Source organism: Poromitra crassiceps, assembly GCF_964638095.1.
Source record: "Poromitra crassiceps genome assembly, chromosome: 3".
NCBI lineage: Eukaryota > Metazoa > Chordata > Actinopteri > Beryciformes > Melamphaidae > Poromitra > Poromitra crassiceps.
Genome location: NC_139625.1, coordinates 51,886,165 through 51,908,683, shown reverse-complemented (window position 1 = coordinate 51,908,683; position 22,519 = coordinate 51,886,165). Strand labels below are relative to the sequence as shown.

General features: G+C 43.8%; 1 protein-coding gene across 1 annotated transcript in view; it reads right to left on the bottom strand.

Moving 5' to 3' along the window:
- The window catches only part of pcnt (pericentrin), a gene marked incomplete at its 5' end in the record, with an annotated part of 54,989 nt that overhangs the window by 8,266 nt on the left and 24,204 nt on the right, over window positions 1-22,519 (bottom strand). The window contains 26 exons of the mRNA XM_083633054.1: window positions 3,552-3,678; window positions 4,097-4,233; window positions 4,968-5,237; window positions 5,339-5,511; window positions 5,619-5,715; window positions 5,857-6,191; window positions 6,776-6,974; window positions 7,169-7,339; window positions 8,615-9,610; window positions 9,721-9,894; window positions 10,050-10,202; window positions 10,627-10,806; window positions 11,472-11,708; window positions 12,096-12,116; window positions 12,569-12,685; window positions 12,786-13,018; window positions 13,541-13,783; window positions 14,016-14,178; window positions 14,344-14,525; window positions 14,799-14,971; window positions 16,273-16,433; window positions 18,625-18,771; window positions 19,352-19,504; window positions 19,816-19,920; window positions 20,873-20,944; window positions 22,262-22,459. Of these exons, the coding sequence (XP_083489180.1) occupies window positions 3,552-3,678; window positions 4,097-4,233; window positions 4,968-5,237; window positions 5,339-5,511; window positions 5,619-5,715; window positions 5,857-6,191; window positions 6,776-6,974; window positions 7,169-7,339; window positions 8,615-9,610; window positions 9,721-9,894; window positions 10,050-10,202; window positions 10,627-10,806; window positions 11,472-11,708; window positions 12,096-12,116; window positions 12,569-12,685; window positions 12,786-13,018; window positions 13,541-13,783; window positions 14,016-14,178; window positions 14,344-14,525; window positions 14,799-14,971; window positions 16,273-16,433; window positions 18,625-18,771; window positions 19,352-19,504; window positions 19,816-19,920; window positions 20,873-20,944; window positions 22,262-22,459 (5,217 nt within the window). The remainder of the gene's footprint in view (window positions 1-3,551; window positions 3,679-4,096; window positions 4,234-4,967; window positions 5,238-5,338; window positions 5,512-5,618; window positions 5,716-5,856; window positions 6,192-6,775; window positions 6,975-7,168; window positions 7,340-8,614; window positions 9,611-9,720; window positions 9,895-10,049; window positions 10,203-10,626; window positions 10,807-11,471; window positions 11,709-12,095; window positions 12,117-12,568; window positions 12,686-12,785; window positions 13,019-13,540; window positions 13,784-14,015; window positions 14,179-14,343; window positions 14,526-14,798; window positions 14,972-16,272; window positions 16,434-18,624; window positions 18,772-19,351; window positions 19,505-19,815; window positions 19,921-20,872; window positions 20,945-22,261; window positions 22,460-22,519) is intronic.

Sequence of the window (22,519 nt, the reverse complement as noted above, 5' to 3'; positions counted from 1 at the left end):
AGCTTTTTATATTAATTAATAAAGCCGTAGACTTAGAATCAGGGGAGACAATGCAACATTTCACTCACAAAAAAAAAAAAAAAAATACCGTACATTTTTTTTTTTTTTTTTTCGAATTTCGAATTAAATTCGAATTTGGCCAGCGAATTTCAAATAGTGTTTTTGCTAGAAATGCCCATCCCTACTATGGGTTGAAACCTTCTTCTCTAAAATGGCAGATTTAGTTGCATGTTACGTCACGGCCAACTCCTGCCTTTCCCACTCATGTGAAAAATGTTTTTTTTTTTCATTTTTACTGTAGTTGACGCCAGGAGAGTTGCAACATCTCCATTCACTCCAATGGACCCGTTTTTAGCGCGAGCCCTTTAACAACGCAAGGCATTATGGGTAATTGCTACTTACTGTGGCTAATGTTAGCGGCTAGTTAGTTATGTTACACGGCAGGAAAACGCCACTGAATGACCAAATTGATATAACTGAACCATTTCGAGTAACACTGTTTCCATGGATCACCAGCATTAGTTGTGTATAACGTGGCTATATTTACAACGTTCTCTATCTGATACACTGAAAATACTGCCTGTCATACAAAAAATAGAAAGAGGGGTTGGGAGGCGGGCCATAGCATCTCTGTCGATGATTTGATTTGACAGTTTTGGGCACTGGCGTTGGCCAATCCTGGCGTGTTCCGCCTCCAAATCGAGTGTGTTCTGGCTCAAAGCAAGTGGGCTCTGGGACAACCAGAGGCACGTGCCAGTTATGCTAACTTTAGAACCATTGCAGTAAATACCATATTCCTGGAATGCGAGTTTAACAAACCAGTTACATGTCCTCTGCATTCTACATCAAATGAAGACATTACTGTTTGTTTTATTTTGTATGCAGGGCTTACAATTCACTTTGCAAACTGGGGGGGAATTCCTCCCTTATGTTCTTCAGATAGGGGGGATTTATAGACTTTAGGGGGGATTTTTTCAGGCGATACAATAACTGGTAAATATTTGCTTCTCCTGTCCGATAACATACAATACAATAATAATTTCACATTTTTGTCTTTAGGCTACTTAACCTGTAGTTTATGCACACCTGGGGTATTATACTATGATATGAGTGTTTTAGTAAAGTGTATCACTCAATACAAAAAATAAAGGCTTTAATACAACCGAAAGCCTATGGCTGCTTAGTCTCCAGATAAAACACTAGGGGTGCTCCGATCCAGCTAAGCCACGATCCGATCCGATTCCGATTCCTGGGGTCACGATCCGATTCCAGAATCGATTCTCGATTCCAACGATTCTCGATTCCAGAATCGAGAATCGATTCTCAATTATGTAGTTTTATATTGCAATAACACACAAAGGTAAATACAAGACAAAAAATGACAAATGTATTAATGCTGAACTTCAAATTCAACTTCTGTATTACAGTCAGGGCCTAAATTCATTTTGCAAACTAGGGGGGAATTCCCCCCTTATGTTCTTCAGATAAGATGGATTTATAGGCTGGGGGGGATCTGTAGACTTTTGGGGGGAATACATTAACCAGAGTTCTTAAGTGCAAGAGGTGGTGGCACCGTGGCAGTACAGTACACAAATGACATGAACATTTGGACACTTATTCAGCCGGTATCTTCCATGTTGCGTTCAGGTGCACTGTAAAAAAAAAAAAAAAAAAAAATTATTTTTTTTACGATTTTAAGAATCGATTCTTGGGAGTTTGGAATCGATCCAGGAATCGTGGCATTAAGAATCGCGATCCTTTCAGAATCGATTTTTTGGAGCACCCCTATAAAACACAATGACAAAAGACATAGTAATTAGACTCTTATTTGGGGATGCAAAGTCATGGATAGTTAAAAAGGTGACAGATACCAGGGCAGACACAAAATCATTCACCTAAGTGCCCTATTTTGGGATGAAAAAGGTGACTCACTGTTACCTAAAGGTGACTACCGTAGTTTGCATCCCTGCTTATTCTTATTCCCTTCAGGTTATATTATTTTAGTACGGCGATTTTCTCTTTGCAAATAACAGGCGCCATTCCCTTTGAACTCGACGAAAAAAATAATCACTCTCCCACTTCTCCTGAAACTGTCTGTGCTCGTCGTCATCAACCTTTCTTTTGCCTTTTGACAGCGACATGTTCACTTCTCAACAAAAGACAACATTTTAGCGTGCAAATGTTTTTCTTTCCACTTGGTTTTTCACTCGGGTGAACCAAATCACCTGCAGGTGATTAGCAGGGCGCTGGCCTGGACTGTAAAGCCGTGTTGCCAGATACTACTGACGGGTTTCCAGCACAAAGAGTTCAAAACCTGCCAAAATGCACACAAAACCGCCCAAGGAACTGCACATCTATGGAAATGTATCTGGCAACCCTGCACCAAGGCAGCGCCTCGTCCACACCAATGGTCCACACACCTCGGGAGCGCGCTCTGTGTTTTACAACGAGCGGAGGTGCGGGCCTGATTTCACTATAACTTGATATCAAGTGGAGTGGCGGGCCGTGAGTTTGAAACCCCTGGCGTAAACCATTGCGGGATTACTCCCCCTTTATAAATTGAAAATATGCGGGAATTTCCAAAAAGATGCGCTAATCTCGCAATCCCGCACCGAATTTTAAGCCCTGGTATGTTACATACTTATTGGCCAAGTTAGTTCGATTATGGGATAGGAATTCTGCCAGTGTACAAGGGACTATAGGCGGCCATCTTGCCTGCAGAGTTTTCAAATCAAGTAGAATACCGTTTTGCCAGAAATTTGGGGGGGGGGGGGGGTAAACCTGGGAATATGCTTGACGTTTGGCTCGGCCGCATGGAAATGAGAGACACGGAATCCTGACGAGAAAACGTGTGGAGCTTTTATACTCTGTATAAAAGCTCCTCTGCTTGCGGAAGTCTTGAAAACTCCACTTTGTCCGCCCAGCCGCATCCGCGTAGTTACAAAATTCGGGGTGTGCACGGCCAGGCGAAAACCGTCTGCACAGGAGCCTTGCGGAGGGGCATGTCGGCTGATTTGACATCACTTTTTCGCTCGCGGTCCTTCCAGCTTAAGACCCCCTTCTCACCAAATGTGAGCCTAAGCGATAAACTCGCATGTACTCGCATGTACTCGCACTCACCCTGCAGCTTGGTTGGCTGCCTTGCTGTATTCCCGTCTTCAATTGGTCTATTTCGGTTTTGGCCCCTCCTCTCGTCTTGTCGCCTGCGATGTCCTGACGCCAGGTATCCCAGCATGCTTTGCAAGCTGGTGAGCGGCAAGATGGCAGCGAGGGAAGGAGGGGCATTTCGAAATCGACCAATTGAAGACGGAAATACAGCAAGTCAGCCAACCACGCTGTAGCAGCGTGGCAGGGCTTACTGGGCGAGTGCGAGTACATGCGAGTTTATCGTGGGCGGTGTGTAGGAGCCGTAAGTCCCCCTTAAATGCATTCTGACTCCACGCGCTGGGCTCTTCACAATGTTTGAATTTTAAAACACCACTGTGGAAGCATGTTTTTTCTTAGACATGGCTAATACATCAAGTGCATTCATCTGTTTGCATTTGTCTTACCTCTTTCCTCACCTCCTCTCTCTCCTTGCACTGGGTGACAGCTCTCTCTTGCTCCAGTTGTTGCTGGAGCTCATTGACTCTGGTCTGCTCCATCCTCAATCCCTCCTGAGCCTCTTCTGCACCCAGGCTGGGAGAGCATTTTAAAAGTTCAGCCTTTAAACAACTAGTCTGTCACATTGATCACTGCACAAGTTGATCAAATATACCATCCATTTGTCCATACAGGAAGAATTTCATGGGTCTTTAAAATAAAACTAAATTTCCCATTCTTATATTTATGAAATTAAACTTGCTAGGGACAAAATAAGCAGCCAATTACCTGGACTGCAAGGTTTTATCATATATGATAAAAGGTTGTTGATTTTTTTGGCATCTCTTTAATCATTAGTGAAATTGGTCAAAATGCTTAGTCTGAAGAAAGAATGTGATTGAGGACATACTGTGTGTCCAGTTTTTGCATAGCGTAAGAGTTCGCAATTAGATTTGTTCCCGATATAAGAGGGAAGACGATGTGCACTGTGCCATTATTCAGAGTATGAGTATACCTGAGTGATTGTATTTTGTTCGTTTGCTCTTGCTGAACGTTCTGGCTCTCCTCCAGCTCCGCTCTCAGTTGAGTTTCAACCAGTTCGTCAATCTGCAGCTGCTCTCTCTGCTGATCACCATCACCTCTACGGTCAGTCTGGGGAAGAGAGAAGGAAGGTGATCAGTACAGATACTAAATGGAACGGTGCAGCACATTCAGATAAGTGAAGGACATTCCCCCTCAGCAAATTATACAGATACATATATATATATATATATATATATGTAAGGGATAATGTATATTGAGGCGGTGATTACGGGGGAAATAATGACCGACAGGTGGATTGAGCCCGACGCGCAGCGTTCACCTGAAGGTCATTATTTCCCAGTAATCACCGCCTCAATATACATTATCCCGCTTAGAACACGGCCTACAACTAAATCATTCAATAATCTGACAAAAATAAGTATTCAAATATATTTTTTAATAGCGTTTTCAACGACAAAGCGGTTTCATTCGTAATTGGCACACAAGACACCACAGCTGCAACTGGTTGGCCTAATTAGTAGTGGCTTACTGACAAAAGGCTCTTATCAACTGATTAATCCAGGTGTGGCAGAGCAGCGGTCGGTTGTCGAGAAATAATGACCGGTGAATATTGTTGATTGACCAATCAGAATCGAGTATTCAAGAGAGCCGTGTTCTAAATATATATATATATATATATATATATATATATATATATATATATATATACACACACAGTATATAGCAATAATGTAAGCTAATATTGGCAAGAATGTAACTTCACAAACGAATGGTCTTTTGACAGAGAAATGTGTAACCTGATCACTTTTGTCACCCTTTTCTTGAAAACCGCAGGGACTCACATGTGTATCTCTCTGTACCACGCGCAAGAGCATTCCTTGGAGACTAATCACAGCCCCCTGCAGCGCTCTCTTCTCCTGCTGCCAGCCCATTGGGGGGACGGAGGGCGATGTGTGGTCGAGTTGGTGGGTGCCATCACTTGACTGACACTGTGTCTGATCCAGTGAGAGATGTTGTGAGTCCGAGACGTGATGTTGGGACGAGGAAGTGGCACGACGCTGGGTGAAAGGGAGAATTCCGCAGCTTTCCTCATATACTTTCTTCAACCAACCCTGTAGAAATATGGAGACACAGAGTAAGAACCAAGCCTTTATATGAAATGATCACTCATTCCAACAGTGTGTGTGTGTGTGTGTGTGTGAGTGAAGCCTACCTGAAGCTCAGGTGAGAGCAGATCATCGCTGTAGCTCATACTGCCTGCAGCACTGTCTGTGTTAGCTGTGGGGTTCATGTCTCGGCATCGGAGGTACTCGGCAAACCGAGCATCGAGCCGGTCAGCCGGTTGCAAATCCACTGTCAGCCTCACACCCATCTCCGAACTCATATCTGAGACACAAGAGAAGGGAAGAAGAGTTGATGATCAATACTTTTTTTGCTATATTTGTTACAACATACAGAACACAATAGTCATACAGCCGTTGGCAAAGACTCACTGCTGCCATATCCATCACTGGCCCATTCTCGTGCTGACATGGAAGAGGCAGAGCGAGATGGAGGTGCTGTCAGGTCAAAGGTTTCAGAGTCATGTGCCTGGGGGGGGAGGAAAAAACAAATAAACAAACAAAAAAACATACACTGATTATTTTTTTTGTATATACCGGTATATAAAAAAAGAAACTCTTACAGAACCTCCGACAAGGTAGCGCACATGTAACTGTGTAGACCACGTACTTTGTCAACGTCCAGTGAGTCGAGGATGGAGAAGTTTTCAGAGGGTGAGATGGAGCCTAGGGAGCGGCTGCTCTGAGAGGCTGGTTCCGGGGTGATGGTCCTGGAGTGCGGTGGCTCCATTTGAACCCTCGGTGAGGTCTTGGCCGGGGGAAGAGCCAGGCCTGTGCTGTGCAGAGTGCTGAGCTCGGAGAGATGAGAGCATTGCACCGAGGTGTGGAACCCTTCTGGGATTCTATCTTCGGAACATTCCAGTCTCCTTAGAACCTCCGGGGAGCTCAGGGAGACTTCTTCACGAGAAACACACACGCCATCCTCAAACCCTCTGTGAGAAATATCTAACAGAGAAGAAGAAATAATAAAAAAATATTTATTTTATTGCCACAGTGCTGTGGTCTTCAAGAACCAAGCCTCATTTCAATCATTACATTACGTCATTTGGCAGACGCTTCAATCCTTTATACCTGGGCACTATCAAACTTCTATGCACATATCAATAGAGGAGAAGTCTGATAAAGCTGTTCAACAGTCTGGTTAATTTGACAGCTCTTTTGTGCATCAGGGCTTCATTAATGTCTTTTGATCTGCCTTTGAGAGTGTGGTATCCATTTGTCCCTCTGCAATGAGATTACAATCTCAAGGGACTTCCTGGTTAAATAAAGGTTAAAAAAGATGTGTACATAAGCTACAGTATGCTAATGGTTCAGTTATTTAAATGGACTAGCAAGCCAAAAAACTAACACCACTCTATTCTTCTGGAGAAATTAAGGCAGCTAATGAACTAGGGAGAGTGGGAGACAATGCGATCACATTCAGTTAAGCCGATAATTAATTTGGTGTAATTAGGCAGTGTGCACCATGCACAATCAATGTTAAAATATAATGGTAAGAGTATGTGTGTGAGACCACATCAAGTACTCACCCGTCTGTGAGTATCCTTGGTTATGATGAGGTATGTCCTGCTGATGGTAGCGTTGTCTTATGTTGCTCAGGTTGTGTAGTTCTCTTTGCTGATAGGCCAGTTCCTCTTCCTGTACAGCCAGGTTTTCCTGGAGGCCTCGAAGCTCCAACTTCAGATGTTGGTTATTGGTCTCCAGGTCAGCGAGAGCACGGTCTTTGCTCTGACAGACATAGGAGAGTAAATTACATGCAATCCAAGTGCCTATAATACCTTTAACTGTGTTGCCATAAATCAAAATCTCACAAGGTACAACGCCTGAGTTGAATATCTAACTACTGAAAAATCAGGTGAACTCCTGGCGGTGATATATGAATAATATGACATTAATTTTGTACTTCAGTTACATAGTCTTACCTGTCCTTCCTCCTGTAGTTTCTCAGCTCTCTCTGTACTGGTACTAAGCCCCTCCTTCACCGAACTCAGTTCCGCCCGCAGCGCCTGGTGCTCCGCCCCCAGTCTGGCAAGCTCTACCTCCCTCTGTCTCAAGGCAGCGTCCGTTTTAGCTAAGGTCACCTCAGCATAGGTCTGGGACAGAAAGAACCCCGTATTAGCAGTCACAATTAGGGCTGCAACTAATGATTATTTTCATTGTTGATTAATCTGTCAATTATTTTCTTGACTAATCGATTAGTCGTTTGGTCTATAAAATGTCACACAAAAATTGTGAAACACGTCGATCACTTTTCCCTAAAGCCCAAGATGACATCCTCAAATGTCGTCTTTTGCCCTGACGAACAGTCCACAACAACCCAAAGATAATCAGTTTACTGTCATAAAAGACAATCGAAACCAGAAAATATTCACATTTAAGAAGCTGGAATGGGATCATTTTAGTAAATGTTTTTTCTTAAAAAATTGTCTAAACAATTAATCGGTTATAAAACTAGTTGGCCATTAACCTTGCATTCACACAATATATTTCATGCATAATATTTTTAATTTAGTTGTTTCATAAACAACTACCTTCCGTTTGTAAGACACAGCATCAGCATATAAACTCAGTTCACAGTTTTGCAACGCAGTGGTTTAAAGAGTACCACATGTTCTAGCTGAATTCACAAACTTAATCAGACGCAGTCCTTTACAACCACTAAAAACTTCTAGGCTCCATTTGCGTATTGCCAAAAGCAGCTATGAACTAGTAACATACTACACAGACAGAATGCAAAGACACACCATAGTCCAACTAATGTATTATAGGCTGCACTGCATTTTTTCAAAGACCACAACTATTCATAACCACATCCTGCTAACACGGCGTGTATAAAAAAGGAAAAATCAAAACACAACAAAGTACATTAGAGCGTGAAGAAGAGCTATCAAGACGTTTTCCACCTACTTCCTCATTCTGAAGTCACTTCCTCTATGTGTAAGTAAGATTCTGGTGCCACAACAGATCATCCCAGCCCCTCTGCTAAGTGCTAACTATAGCCAGCTGTGGACTGGCCTGGCCTACAGCCGCTGGCACAGCTGTACTGTATGTCTGCACTTAGAGCACACACTGCTACACTTGCTAGAAAAAAACAGATGGTGAGTAATTTTAACTTTTAAGCGCTCTCCTCTGTGTAGACCAGAGTTTGAGAGTTACAGTTGATGTAATTATCTATCAGTCTCCTAACCAGATTAACAGTGAAAACAAACAACACCATCGGTTGTGGGCCTAGTTATGTGTTAATGTGCATGAGTCCTGAACAAAACGTAACTTCCAAATGCAAGAGTCCTGAACAAAAGTCTGGTGCTGAACTTTCATTTTTTTGTAAACGCGTTTTTTCCTAGCATGTACGCCTAGTTGCCACTCACCAGAACTTCCTTTTGAGCCTCTTCTTGATTGGCTCCATTTGCCTTGAGCTGAAGGGTTAGTTCCTGGATACAGGCTCGCTGCAAAGTCCCTTCCTGTTTGAGACGTTCTATTTCCTCCTGGAGTTGCCCCTCCCCCTTCACAGTCTCCTGGGTGTCAACCTCTGCCCTCCCCTCAGCAAACAGTTCCTCTCTAGCTGCTACCTCGGCATTTACATCTTGGACTTGTCTCTCAAGAGTGAGATTGGTTTCTCCAAGGGCTTCCATTTTACTTTTCATCTCTTCCTCCTTTGTTTTTAGAGTCTCCATCTCTCTCACCCTCTCCTTTTCTTTCATTTGGAGTTCATTAACCAAGGAGCTGAGTTGGGCTTTCTCCCCACACAGGGCATTCATCTCCAGTGCTTGAGCTTGCCAACGGTCCCTCTCCTCAGACTGTTTACTCTTCACCCTTTCATCTTCTAGCTGTTCTGCATGGGATTTGACCTCCTCCAGCTCAGCTTCTTTAAGTGTGAGGAGACCTATGAGATCCTGTGTCTCCTCCCTCTCTTCCGTCAGCCTCTTAACTAACTCCTCCCTGTGTCCTCTGTACTCTTCCTCCTGGGTGAGTAGTAATCGCTCCACCGCCGATTTCTCTGCTACTGCGGTCTCCAGCTCGCTCACTAGAGCGTCGACACGAGAACGGAGGGAACGAGATGAGGCAGAGCGAGTCAGACGCAGTTCTTGCTTCAGGCTGTCCGGCCCTCCCCTCCTCTCTGGTTCTTGGACGGGATAGCTGTGAGGTTCAGGACTGGGGGAAAGGGAGGGATTAATGCTGTCATCCTGAGAGTCACTAACTTCATGGAGGGTGGGAACAAATGTGGCAAGTTCTGCCTGCAGCGTGCTGATGACCTCATGCAGGCGCTCCTCTTCGTCCTGCTTGTCCTGGCGCAGTCTCATGATGTCAGAGTGGAGGTGTTCCACCTGAGAGCGCAGGTCCTCCAGCTCAGCTTCCAAAGCCTTCTGAGAGAGCGACAGAAAAACAGACACTGAAATATTTTGTCTTGGTCTTAAATGACACTTCCACACTGAGTACACATATCCTCTATGTGTGTGCATGTGTATGCCCTGACCATGTTGTCCCTGGTGTCCTGCTCCAGCCTTTGGAGCTCCTGGTTGAGGTAGTCAATCTCATGATTTTTCTCCTGGAGCAGCGCTGAGGGGAGGCTCTCCTCTTCTGTGTCCTCAACCTCCTTTCTTCCCTCTCTCTCCTCCTCCTCAGGTATGGTGAGGGTGGACACATTCTCCTACAGGCAGGATTAAAAAGGGGGAGATTTACAAAAGAACGCGTTTCCACAACATCATAAACTTTCTATCTTCACCGTCAATTTGTTCCCCCTATCACAGTGATCAAGTGACTAAAATACATTAATATTTGGTATGAAGAAAAGGTAGTGCTCACCTTGAGGGTTGCAATCTCTTCTTGGAGCTGGCTAACATGAGCTGTATTCTGATTGGTCATTTGCTCCAGCTGTAGTGTAAGGTGCTTTAACTCCGCCTCTTTGATGCTCAAGTCCCTCTGTACCTGCTCCAGTTGGCCAACCAGGCCCTCCACCTAAGAGATGTCAAATAGCATTACTATTTAATGTTATGATTGCAACATACTGTATGGAATTACATAGAATTATAAACAGTCAGAGCGTTCAGAGACTACTAGTCCATCCAGGTGGTGGTGTACAAAAGGTGGCTTAAGTCTGCATGCACATACACACACCTACCAAAAGATGGCACTGCAGCCAAAGGTCTGAAACAACAACCTTTATCAAAAAGGGGAGGAGAGCTTCCTGGACTCAATGTTTGTTTGAGGTGCTCTTTGCATAGGGATTCATGTATTGTTGACAGAAATGCAAAAGAAATCTCCAAGGCACTCCCTTTTAAAAAGAGTGCACCTTGGAGTTTTTTTTTTTTCTTCTGTCAACAACCTTTATCAACCCAAATCACCTCAACTACATTGTACTGGGCCCCTGAACATACTGTACACAAACCTCTTGCTCTTTGCTCTGCAGGCACAGCTGAGCAGAATCCAGGGCATCTCTAAGTTGCTGGGTGGGGTCAGGCGTGTTGTCATGTTTACAATGTCTGGTCTCATCCAGTTTGGACTGTAGGGCCGAGATCTGGAGCCTGTTAGACAACTGCTGCTGCTCCAGTGCCTGATAATCCTGACAGAGGAGAGTGGGTGAGTTAGTACATGAATGAGAATTAAAGTGTGAGGCTACACACGGAAATCAAAAATTAAACCGTCTTTAAAAAGTCATTTTAAAGGAGAATTTCGTTTTTTTTAACCTGGACCCCTCACCTCACATTAATTATGATCCGACGACTCACCCAGGGATCTCCGCAGCGTTTCTGGCCATCCTACGCGTTGTTTTGAGATCAATCCTCTCCAATCCAGTTGTAAAATAGAGCTCCGTGGGGGCCAAGTGGCAGCCTGTCTTTCCTGCATCTAAATAGCCAGTTTTATTCCCGTTTTCGCCACATATCATCATAATCTCATCCCTCAACAACCACCAGACTGATATTTCCCCCCGGGCTGTTGACTGGAGTCTCCCAGGGATCAAATTACCTCATTCGTGATCTCGGTCACCAAGTCTCGTCAAGTCCCGCAATACTTTCCTGCCGGCTGGCCAACTACCTGTAGTACCACGGAGCTCTATTTTACGACTGGATTGGAGAGGATTGATCTCAAAACAACGCGTAGGACGGCCAGAAACGCTGCGGAGATCCCTGGGTGAGTCGTCAGATCATAATTAATGTGAGAGGGGTCCAGGTAAAAAAAAAACGAAATTCTCCTTTAATTGTATATACTAGTATGCGTTTCTCTTACTTGTGTGAGTTCCTGTTCTCTCAGCTTCACTCGGTGGAGTTCTTGTTCAAGCTGACTGATAGATCTGTTACTCTCAGCACTACTAAGCAATGCTTGCTCTAGCTCTCTGATTCTCCCAGCTAGTTTGTCAATCTCCTCATTGCGTTCCCCAATATCGCGCTGGGCTTGCTGATTGGCTGCAAGCAAGAAGGCATGGTCCTCTGTTTTGTCTTTGATGAGAGCTTGGAGGCTCTCCACCTGCACAGATGTACAGCAGACAGCGTTTTAGTTATCAAGGTTCTAGAGGTTTAAGTAGCAGAGAGGGATTTGGCGAGAAGAGGCTCTATGATTGGGAGCTAAATAAGCCATTCCAGATGTGCAGCCACAGGTACTGAGCCACAGAATTTAAGCCATTCCAGAGAGCAGCGGTATTGAAATGAAGGCGGAAGGGTAGAAATGAAGTGAGGGGATGGTGAAAAGGCAGGGCAGAACCTAAGACAAACAAATGGTGAAGCTCTAAAATGCATATACCATACCATAAGTAATCTATGGATGATTGCACAGAAATGATGTTACAAAACACACAGCATGCACAGGAGTCAGAGAAGCTATGAGAGTTAGTTCCACTACAGTCAGATTCCATACCTGCAGAACCAAGTCCTCAATCTACAGCATTCCGTTCAGAGCAGGAACAAACACACAGCAAACGTCAGGTTCATTGGCAAACAATGAACTATGCATTCAGCACTTGAACATCTAAATACTAAGCTGTATTCTTCAGTTAATTGGGTTACAATGCAAAAAATTAATACATTAGATAAAGGTTTTGAACACCATCACAACAAACCACATCAAAAGTACAAACAAGGCAAATGCAGTCGTTTCAGCATCTTTCTGTATCTAGGAAATGTCTGGTTTAAACATAAGTATTTTGTATGATATGGCATCAACCGATATGTTATTGTCCTACTTCTGGTAGGTCCCCATATAAAAGGATTCACGTTATAATAAACATGAGTCTCAAGGGTGAGAGGATAAAATGTCATGTGGGTGCCGGTCTGAAAAGGTTTAAACCTCCATGCTATATACACAATTCCTTTCAAGTCGGTGATCCTCACCCTCTGTCCTTTGTTATCCACAATGGTTTGACCTCTGGCTGTATTGAGTTGGGTCTCCAGCCTACGGATCTCCTGCTGGAACTCATCTCTCTCATGCTCACGCTCCACAGCCTGCTCCTGTATGCATAGGAAGACATTATGTGTGTGATTATTCTGTCCGTAACATGTGAGGTGAGAGAATGCGAGATCGTTGTAATGCACGTTTGTTAAAACTCACATCTATAAACTGACGGTTGTGTTTCAGCTGTTTCTCAAGTGCTTGGACATGCTGGTTGAGGTCCTCTGTGTGGGCCTTGTGCTGCAGCTCCGTCTCTAGCCCTTTGGTCTCCTGCTCTTCCAGTTCTGTCTCCAGGGTCCTGAGGCGCAGGGACAGAGTGTTGCGGTCCTTCTCTGCCTGCCGCTGCAAGTCCAGCTTCTCCTGGGTCAAATGCTCTGCCTCTTCCACGAGAGCTTAAAATATACCATAGGAAGGTTAGGGTGATTATTTCAGCAATACAAATAGTTAACAAATGCAAACAACTACTACACATACACTGCCTTTCTTCCTGAGAGGCCATGAATGTGATGTACTCTACAACAGCTCTGATCTAAAACATTGTTTTAAGAGGTAGAATAATTAAAACAAATGACACAGCACTCAAACAGCTTCTGCTGCAAATGATTGGCAATGTTATGAACAGCAACACAGCACAGCAAACAGAATGCATATTTATCAGCACACACTCATACAAACCTGTGTCAGGCTCTACATTCAGCCAGTGGTCTACGGAGAGAAGACACACCTGAGCACAAACATTACAGTCTGTGGTCAAGCTCACCACAGAGGTCGTATGGTATTATATACACATAAAGGCACACACACTCAATTCACAACTAGCTAGTCATTTCCCAGTCTCACCACCAACGCATCCTAACATCCTTTTCTCACACTTTCTGCACCATTCTTGTTTGCGCTTGCTCCTACAGTATTACCTTTCTCCCTCTCCCCCAGCCCAGCAGTGAGATGGTCTTTCTGGCGCAGGAGAATTGTATGCTCCTCGCTGAGCTTTTGGTGCTGCACCCTGAGGCTGTCCAGCTCCACAGTGAGGCCCTGCCTCTGGTGCAACTTCGCCCTGAGGTCCTCCAGCTCCTCTGCCAGCCTCTCCTCTTTCACCTCCTTCTGCTGCAGAGACTCCTCCAATATTGCTTTTTCAGTCACATAACCCTCCAGCAGTCCTGAACACATTATGCAAATACAAAGAGGTCATGTGATAAACAAGGGAAGATATAAGACATGAATTGTCACACCCACCTTCACAAATGACAGATTTCAATGTGCAGCCTTCAAAGCCAGTGCCAAAATGGAACATAAGCAGAACTGGAGCAAGTGTTTACGGTCAGTGGATTAACTGGCTTGCCAATGGAGGGTGCTAAAGCTCAGTAGAGCCAATGAGGATGTAGTGCTCACCCTCAGCCTTGTGGAGTTCCAGCTGGAGTTGGCCCTTTAGCTTCGCCTCCTGGTCAAGCTGCTCCAATAGGAGCTTGTGCTGCTCTAGAAGTTGGGCGGAGTCTTCTCTGCCCTGAGCAAACCTTTCCTCCAGAGACAGGTGGATGCCATGAGTCTGCTCCAACTAGAGAGAAAGTGAGCAAGAAAGCCAGGATTATCATAAAGATAAAAAAAATTCTACAACATTTGATCAGATTTGAAAGAAGGTTCTTGATGTGGGTTACATTTCTCACTGTGTCCATTTGTGTGAACGCATGTCTGGGAGTGTGTGTGTCTGAGCAAGCGTTACCTGTGTGTTGGCTTGGTTGAGCAGCTCCAGGAGTGTAACTACCGTGTGGCGCAGTCTGCTGCAGGCACTCAGTGCAGCGTCCTCTCCTCCTGGATGGATATGCGTTTCTGAAACCACCAGGCTCTCACAGAGCAGCTGGGTCAGCTCCATGTCCTCTGATGACAAATCTGTGACTGAAATACCTATGGAAGAGACCAAATCAAAATTAATCCTTGTTTTGATATCAATACTTAATGATGTTCTAATCAAAATAGACCCATTTAGTCTCTAATAAAGTATACAAATCTGATGAGTTAATGCATCAATATTTGGGGATCTACATCTTGCATTGAGTCTTTGTAACTCCAATAAAAAAACACAAACCTAGGAAATAGACTGAGTCAAAGGAACCAAAGCTCTCTGTATTAAAAGCTTAACATCCTCAAATTTAAGTCTGAATCAGGAAGTTACTCTACCTGACTCTAGTATGTCTTTGTTCCCTGCTGAGCTCTTCTCATTGGTCGGCTGCTCAGCCTTCCTGGCTCTGATATTGATCCTCTGGCCAATCAGCTCCTCTGTTGCGACGGTGCTGCGGAGCATCTCAAGCAGCACCTTCCTCAGCATGTCATTGGCCTGGTGCAGGTCACGTCTGGGACAAGTCAAGCATAAGACATAGACACATAAGCCAAAGAACATGACCATGGTGAGAAACTAAATATTTTCTCCATCTGACACAGTTGCAGGTGAATAGAAAAATTATATCTATATATATATATATAAGAGATGTTTAGATACATTAGTCCGAGCAGTGCTGGTCTACAGCAGCTCCTTGCTATCTGTACTGTGTATGCCGGTGTGGAGTATGACATTGTATGCAATGCTAGTAAGAGTGTCAAAGAGGACAAATATCCAAAGTTCCCTGACTTCAAATTGTCATGTCAGACAATAATCTTAAGGTCTGCAACAAAGTTAAATATCATGGTAATTTTATTACTGATCAGTTGACAGATGATGTAGACATATACAGGCAATGCCGCAGCCCGCAGGATGTCCCGGTATGCCCAAGGCAACACTCTTGTGTGCAGGTTTGGCATGTGCCCAGTTGGAGTGAAGGTGTCTTTGTCCAGAGCATATTGCACTCCGCTCTATACTGCCCACCTGTGGCCATGCTATAAAAAGGCTAGCATCCAGAGGCTTCAAGTAGCATATAATGATGCAATGAGACTACTCCTCAAAAGACCCACGTGGTGTAGTATGAGTGAAATGTTTGTCACTGTTGGAGTCTGCACTTTTTAATGCTGTTTTAAGAAATCTGATGTATAAATGTATGCAACGCCTGGATGAATCAGATAACAGCATGATAGTGGCGTTGTCTAACCCTGTGATGAGCTGTTCCCGATACACATCCAGGCTTAGGGAGCACTGGCTGAAGAGCCTGTATGTATCAATGTAATCGTTACATTTGTCTTGTCTTGTGTCTCTTTTTATGTATTCTCTATGGATCGGAGTCCGTCAATAAAGCTTGATTGATTGATTACTAGTTTACTACTACCCAATAAAGCTGTAACCACCTTTGTGTGTTTTAGAGGTGAGGTGTTATGACTTATGACAATCCATATCTAAAAGATGACACTGATTAAATGCAATCTCCTGACATGAAGTCCACTTCAGTACCAACAACACTTTTGTCAGGACAGGAGATACACGTGGACATTTCTCAGTACTCGCTAATAAAGCAGTGACTGTTCTTTGGATTTGTTGGGCAGAGTGATCTGCCAGACTTCGAATGCACCTGCATCAGCCACTAGCTAAGATTTTTTTATCAACATTCAGCTGATGGCTGCTGTTTATTTCTCACCCTGAAAATAACACAATTATTAACTTACTTTTACACTTATCAAATAAATCTGCCCATAGCTGTAATACAGCTGCACAATGAACATTGCTTACTTTTCCTCTTTAGCGGTGTGCAGGTCCTCAGTGAGCATCTTTAGAAGGTTGCCTCCCTCCTGACTCTCCCTCTCTCTGCGCTGGAGGAGGGTGTCCAGGGTCTCCATCTCAGCGCGCTTCCCATCCAACTCCCTCTGCAGACAGCCCACCTCTGCTCGCAACTAGACAGAGACAGATATTTAACATATTATTAGGCATACTAACACATAAGATAAACTGAACAATAATAACTTATTGTCTCCAACCTGGGCTTCTACTTGCTTAAAATGTACCTGTGTGTGCAACAGTGCACCAGAGAGGAGAGAAACAACAGACAGAAACCCAGTCATGGCAAGAATTTCAAACCCGAGTCAATGAATACCTCAATGAATGGCTCAATATACCAGCTCGTTCTGTTTGATCAAAAAGCGTTAAAAGCTGTTGTCACCAGAGAATAACAAAACCACATGGCCACAAACATCCTATCAGAGCCAAGAGTCATTCCCTGGTGTATGGCAAGTGAGATAGCTCTGTGTCCTACATACACAAGGGAATCACATGTGTATCAAAAACAGATGTTGATCCTGGCAGAGAACATGCACTCTACCCTACCCAGAGAACATGCACTCTACCCAGAGAACATGCACTCTACAGAGAACATGCACTCTACCCAGAGAACATGCACTCTACCCAGAGAACATGCACTCTACAGAGAACATGCACTCTACCCAGAGAACATGCACTCTACCCAGAGAACATGCACTCTACCCAGAGAACATGCACTCTACCCAGAGAACATGCACTCTACCCAGAGAACATGCACTCTACCCAGAGAACATGCACTCTACCCAGAGAACATGCACTCTACAGAACATGCACTCTACCCAGATTTCAGAGACACGACATTAACCAAAATACATCAAACACCGTCCGGCAAAAACACACTCCGCCTCTTCCAGGAACTGCCTAACACACACTTAATGTAATCATCTGGCATCCTTGGCAGCAGCACTGTGCCTCTGTGTGGGAGTGAGGCACTCCCACAATCCACTGAGTTGAGTTTTGGCTGATGGAGTTGAACGAGTTGACAATTCAGTCTGATATCAGGCTAATAATTTTGCTTACCATTCCTTCCTCAAGCATTTTGTTCTCTCCCTCTCCTTCCACCATCTCTTCCCTTAGTTCCCCTCTCCCTCCCTCCCTCCAACCAAACACCTGCCCAACACAACAATGGTGTTCCCCAGGCAACAGACCCACTCCCACCCCCTCTTAAGCTTCTTTCCTTAGCTCAGGGTGTGGGTGGGTGGTGTGTGTGTGTGTGTGTGTGTGTGTGTGTGTGTGTGTGTGTGTGTGTGTGTGTAACAGGAGTTAATATATCACGGCTAAGAGCCAAGCTGGGCAGGTGCCATGGAAACAGAAAAATATACACATGATGATGCTAATTGTTAAGAGAGGATTTATTGAATATATCCATGTTATCTTGCTTTTATGTTTTCTTGTGTTTCTAGTGTTTTTTTATACCATGTGGAGGCGATGCTTTTAATGTAAATGTAAATTTTAATGTAAATGGTGAAATAAACTTGAAACGACTTATTTGGGGACATACATGGGGATATACTAACCAGTAGTATGACCAGATGTACAGTGTAATACAGTTATAAATTTAGCAACACCCCCCCCCCCCCCCCCAAAAGGAAAGAAAGAAAAAGGAAAACAATTATATTAAACAGAAAACTGTGCTACTGGGAGCATAGCAGTGACGTTGATAATAACTGTCAGGATCCAAGTAAACAATTAACATAATTAATGTTCCAGTCAAACTATAAACAAGCCTAGTTAGTTTCGCTTCAAAATGAGAGAACAGGTGAATGCAATACACAAATTATTGGATGGATAGACAAATGAGTGTGCAGAAAATTAAATGCCATCATGCAGTGGGATTACTGATTATCCTGCCAACCAAAGTGTGTATTACTGTCTCCCAAGAGTGTCAACACACACCACACATACATGCACAGGACTTTCATCATCTCACCCATCTCAACCCTGTTTAAATCACACACCTGCTTCCTAATCTGAGACTTGTCTAGTCTTGTCCATGAGATAAGTGAAGATGCATGTGACACCCAATTCAAATTTTCATTCAAACAGCGCACTAATCAAGTTTGTCTCTCACTCACACACACACACACACACACACACACACACACACACACACACACACACACACACACACACACACACACACACACACACACACACACACACACACACACACTCTCACTCCATGCTTGCATGAATGTGCATGTATATATGGAGACCATGTAAAATGTGTGAAAACACTGGACAGGGATGTGTGTGAATGTATAGTACCTGGGCCACCACAGCATCCAGCTGTTGCAGCTGGGCAGTGAGCTGGCTCATTTTGTCCGTGTAGCTGCGCTCTTTCTCCTCGTGCCCCAAGTTGAAGCTCCGCCTCTGCTCGTCAAGCGCTGCCTCCTTCTGCTCTTCAAACTCCACCTACAAAGGTAGCAGCAAGGTGAATACATGAGTTAAGAGGTTCAGATTGCCACCTTAAAAAACCTCCAGTATGTTTGTTTGTTTGTTTGTTCCCCAGCTACAAAGATCCCAGGCCATGTGCTGATAGCGGACTACTACTGGCTTGGCCATTTCAGATGGTCAAATGCTAAACGTCTGAAAAGAGTACTTTCAGCCCTAAAACCTTCTGTATCAGAGGATAAAAAGCTTAGATCCGTCACATCCACTGTTCACATGGCCGCACGACAAATACGCACAACCCAGGAGCGCACAGATGGAGAAACACACAGACAAGGAAGCTTCTATATGATGGTGGGATTATGTGAGATAAAGCTTTGAATAAAGCTCCAATGGGACAGGGAGGGTCCAGAGCATCAACTGTCAATGGGAATGAACTGGTGCTGCTTGAGCTTAGAGGGGGCAATGTCAACCCCCCCCCCCCGCACACACAGATTATTTGATAACAAATTTGCTTTCTAAAACAAGTGTCAAATGTTAAGGCCTTTAGGCCGGGGATGCCTCCTCTTTTTACCCTCACTCTACCCAGCATCTTCTCCTTTACCTTGAGTTGATTAATCCTATCCTGCAGCCTCTCCTCTGATTGGACTTTGAGGAGCTCCACCTCTTCTAGGAAGTGCATACGCTGCCTTGCCGTGTCCTCTTCAAGCTCCCTGTGACACGCCTCCAATTCTCTTGCAGAGATACCCTTTAACTCCTACAGCAGGACACACGCCATGTATTAGTGTTATACCACAATATGCAATTCATCACATGCTCACACCCAACAAGATAATCCAAATAAATACTTGATGCCCCTACGTACAAATAAACCATTATGATGGATGAACAATGACCCTGTGTAATCCCTCCTCTAATGGGCTGTAAGAGCCCGGGAGACAAGCCCTCTAGTGAGCATGGGAGGTTCCCTCTGTGACAGACACAGCCTTCCACAGCTGCCCTTCCAACCCAAAACACACACACACACACACACACACCGCATAATGCCTGCTCATGTAGGACACACACCTGTAACTGGAGTTGGTGCTGCTCAGTGAGTCGCTGTTTCTCAGTGCTGTAGGTATCTGTGAGCTCCTGAAGACCAGTGCCATGTTGTTGCTCCAGCTCCAGAACCTGAGGGAGCAGACAGGATGGAAAGGCAAATCAAATTTTGTTGCAAGTTAACTGCCTTAAAGCTGCAGTAGGCAGTTTTAAACATCATTAATGGAATGTTAACCATAGCAACATAGCAGAGAGTAAAACCCACATGACCCTTGTTTGTGTGCTGTGATTGGCTAGTTGTGTTCTAGCTAACCCTGATTGTTTTTTTTTGTCAGACCTACAACAAAAATTAAAATGAAATAATATTGCCTAATGGAGCTGGATTTAGTTTCTGCCTTGTGTGTTTGATGTTTGTATTCCCTGTCTGTTGTGTTTTATTTTAATTGTATTTTTTATTTTAACTGTAACTGGCATGCTGTCTTGGCCAGGTCTCCCTCGGAAAAGATATTTCAATCTCAAGGGACTTCGTGGTTAAATATAAAGTTTAAATAAAAATAATAATTTACATTATGAAACCAAAAAATGGAAACCAAAATGGAATTAGAAGATTTTTGTGCATGTACTAACAAAACACTTGTTTCCATGACATGATGACCATGGAAATTTGGATTCAAGATGATCAAACTGCGGATTTACAATGCTAAGATTCACATTTAATGTGTAGCCTTTAAGGACAGATAATTGTATTGGGCAGTTAACAGACACACCATGCGAAAGTTTAATCTATGTAATTAATTAACGTAATGTAATTAATTCATGTAATTTTAATGTTTGCCATATCTGATGCACCATAAGGCAACTCAGTTGTAGTCCAGCTGCTTCTCTAATCATGACCAGATATACATTGTTGTATTCAATTCTTGCTTCTGGTCAACAGCATCATTGAAATTCACCATTTTCACAGCATGTGTATTTAAATGGGCATTATAGCTAGTCTCCTCATGATGAGATGTGTAAACATTCAGCCCATTGAAGTCAAGAGAAAGGGTTAACTAGGTGGATGGTGGGATGACTGGATGAGTACCTGCTTCTTAAGCATCTCCAGAGAATTGCAGTGTTCAGCATCTAAAGCCACTTTCTGAGCAGCCAGCTCTGTCTATAAGAACAAAACATGAAGAAAATACAAATTCACTTTTATGGTATTAACAAGCTAAGGCCATGTTTAGACGACAACAGTCTCTGCTGGTGGCCATACCCTGAAGAAGGCTGTTTGTGCCGCTACACATGGGTCATGTCCCAGCTCTTTTAACATGCACTAGCTATGTTTTTAAACCTTTCTAACTGAAATAGCCATCTACAAGTAAATAAAGGCTTTTTACTTTCTGCCAGAAGAGTGCCTTGGACATTTCTTTTTTTAGCCTTTGTGATCCTCACCAAAGAGCACCTTCACCATACCAGTTTTGGACTTCCGAGCACTCTGGACCTTTTTTCAGCACCTTTGCAGCACAATTGGGGCTTTGCTTGAGGAAATGCATGCGGTGAGTTGTCTTCAATTATTCAATGAGGGAGACAGTGATTAATAGGCTATGTGCGACATTAGTAGCGGGCACTTAATGCAGATTATGTGTTTTTAGCAAATCATTATTACGTTTGTTGAATGTCAATGCGACTCATTGTGCCTGTGCCATGAGGCTGTATAGTATTTGGCTAGTTCAATGCTCCTATTGCCTACCATTGACTTCCATGGCGAACGGGGGCTGTGTCATCACCTGAATTGCGTTTCTCCACTTTACACGGCAACAGTAAGGGGCGGCGTTATCAAGAATTCCACCCTGGAACCCGTTTTCACTTTTTTGTGTTTTCATGCTCCAAGAATGCCGTTCCCGTGTAAAAGGAAGGCATTAACGCTAAAAAAGTTTGTTAAAAAAGATTTATGGGGCTGGGGAACTGTCTGCCGTGCTGGCCAGCCTGGCTGCAGACACAGTCCATAGGGGTTGAACATGCAGAGAACACAACATGTACACTCGATACACTGCACAGGGCAGGTATCCCGCTAGTTATAATAAAGATGTGTGAAAAGAAAAGCATTAAAAGTCCTTCAGAGTGGATAAAGACGTTTAAAATAAGATCTATGAAAAAGAAGGATAAAGAAGTTTTAAAATCTTAAAATAATATAGGATAAAGATGTTTACTACATCTTTGGAACTTGTTAAGCCAGAGTGGAGCATACAATATAACAGTAATAATGGCAATAATAATTGGAGGGGGGTGGGGGGTTGGGATGGCGCAGCTGTCTATGTTCTCTGAGGGGAGGCTCAGTCTCCCACACTTTGAAAACCCTTGACCTAAGAAATCTTCTCATTGCATTCTCTCAAATCAATAGTTTAAAGTATAAACTCGAATTTAAAAAATGTGATATCAACTGTATGGCCAGAGGCTAGCTTGGGGTTGACTACACGCACTCCTTTCTCACCTGTTGAACATGGCTGAGCTCAGCTGCCATGGCACTAAACTTCTCCAGGTGCAGCTGTGCCAACTCCTTCCTTAGTTCCTCTCTGATGGACAGCTGCTCTGCATGGTGATGCTCCATTATCTGCCTGTGCTCAACCTTCACGCCATTCACTTCATGACAATGTCTCTCTTCAAGACGCACTATTTCATCACGCAGAGTCTGAGATAGAAACAGAGTCAGACAGTAGTGAAATGTATGCAGGGAATTAGAAAATCAACA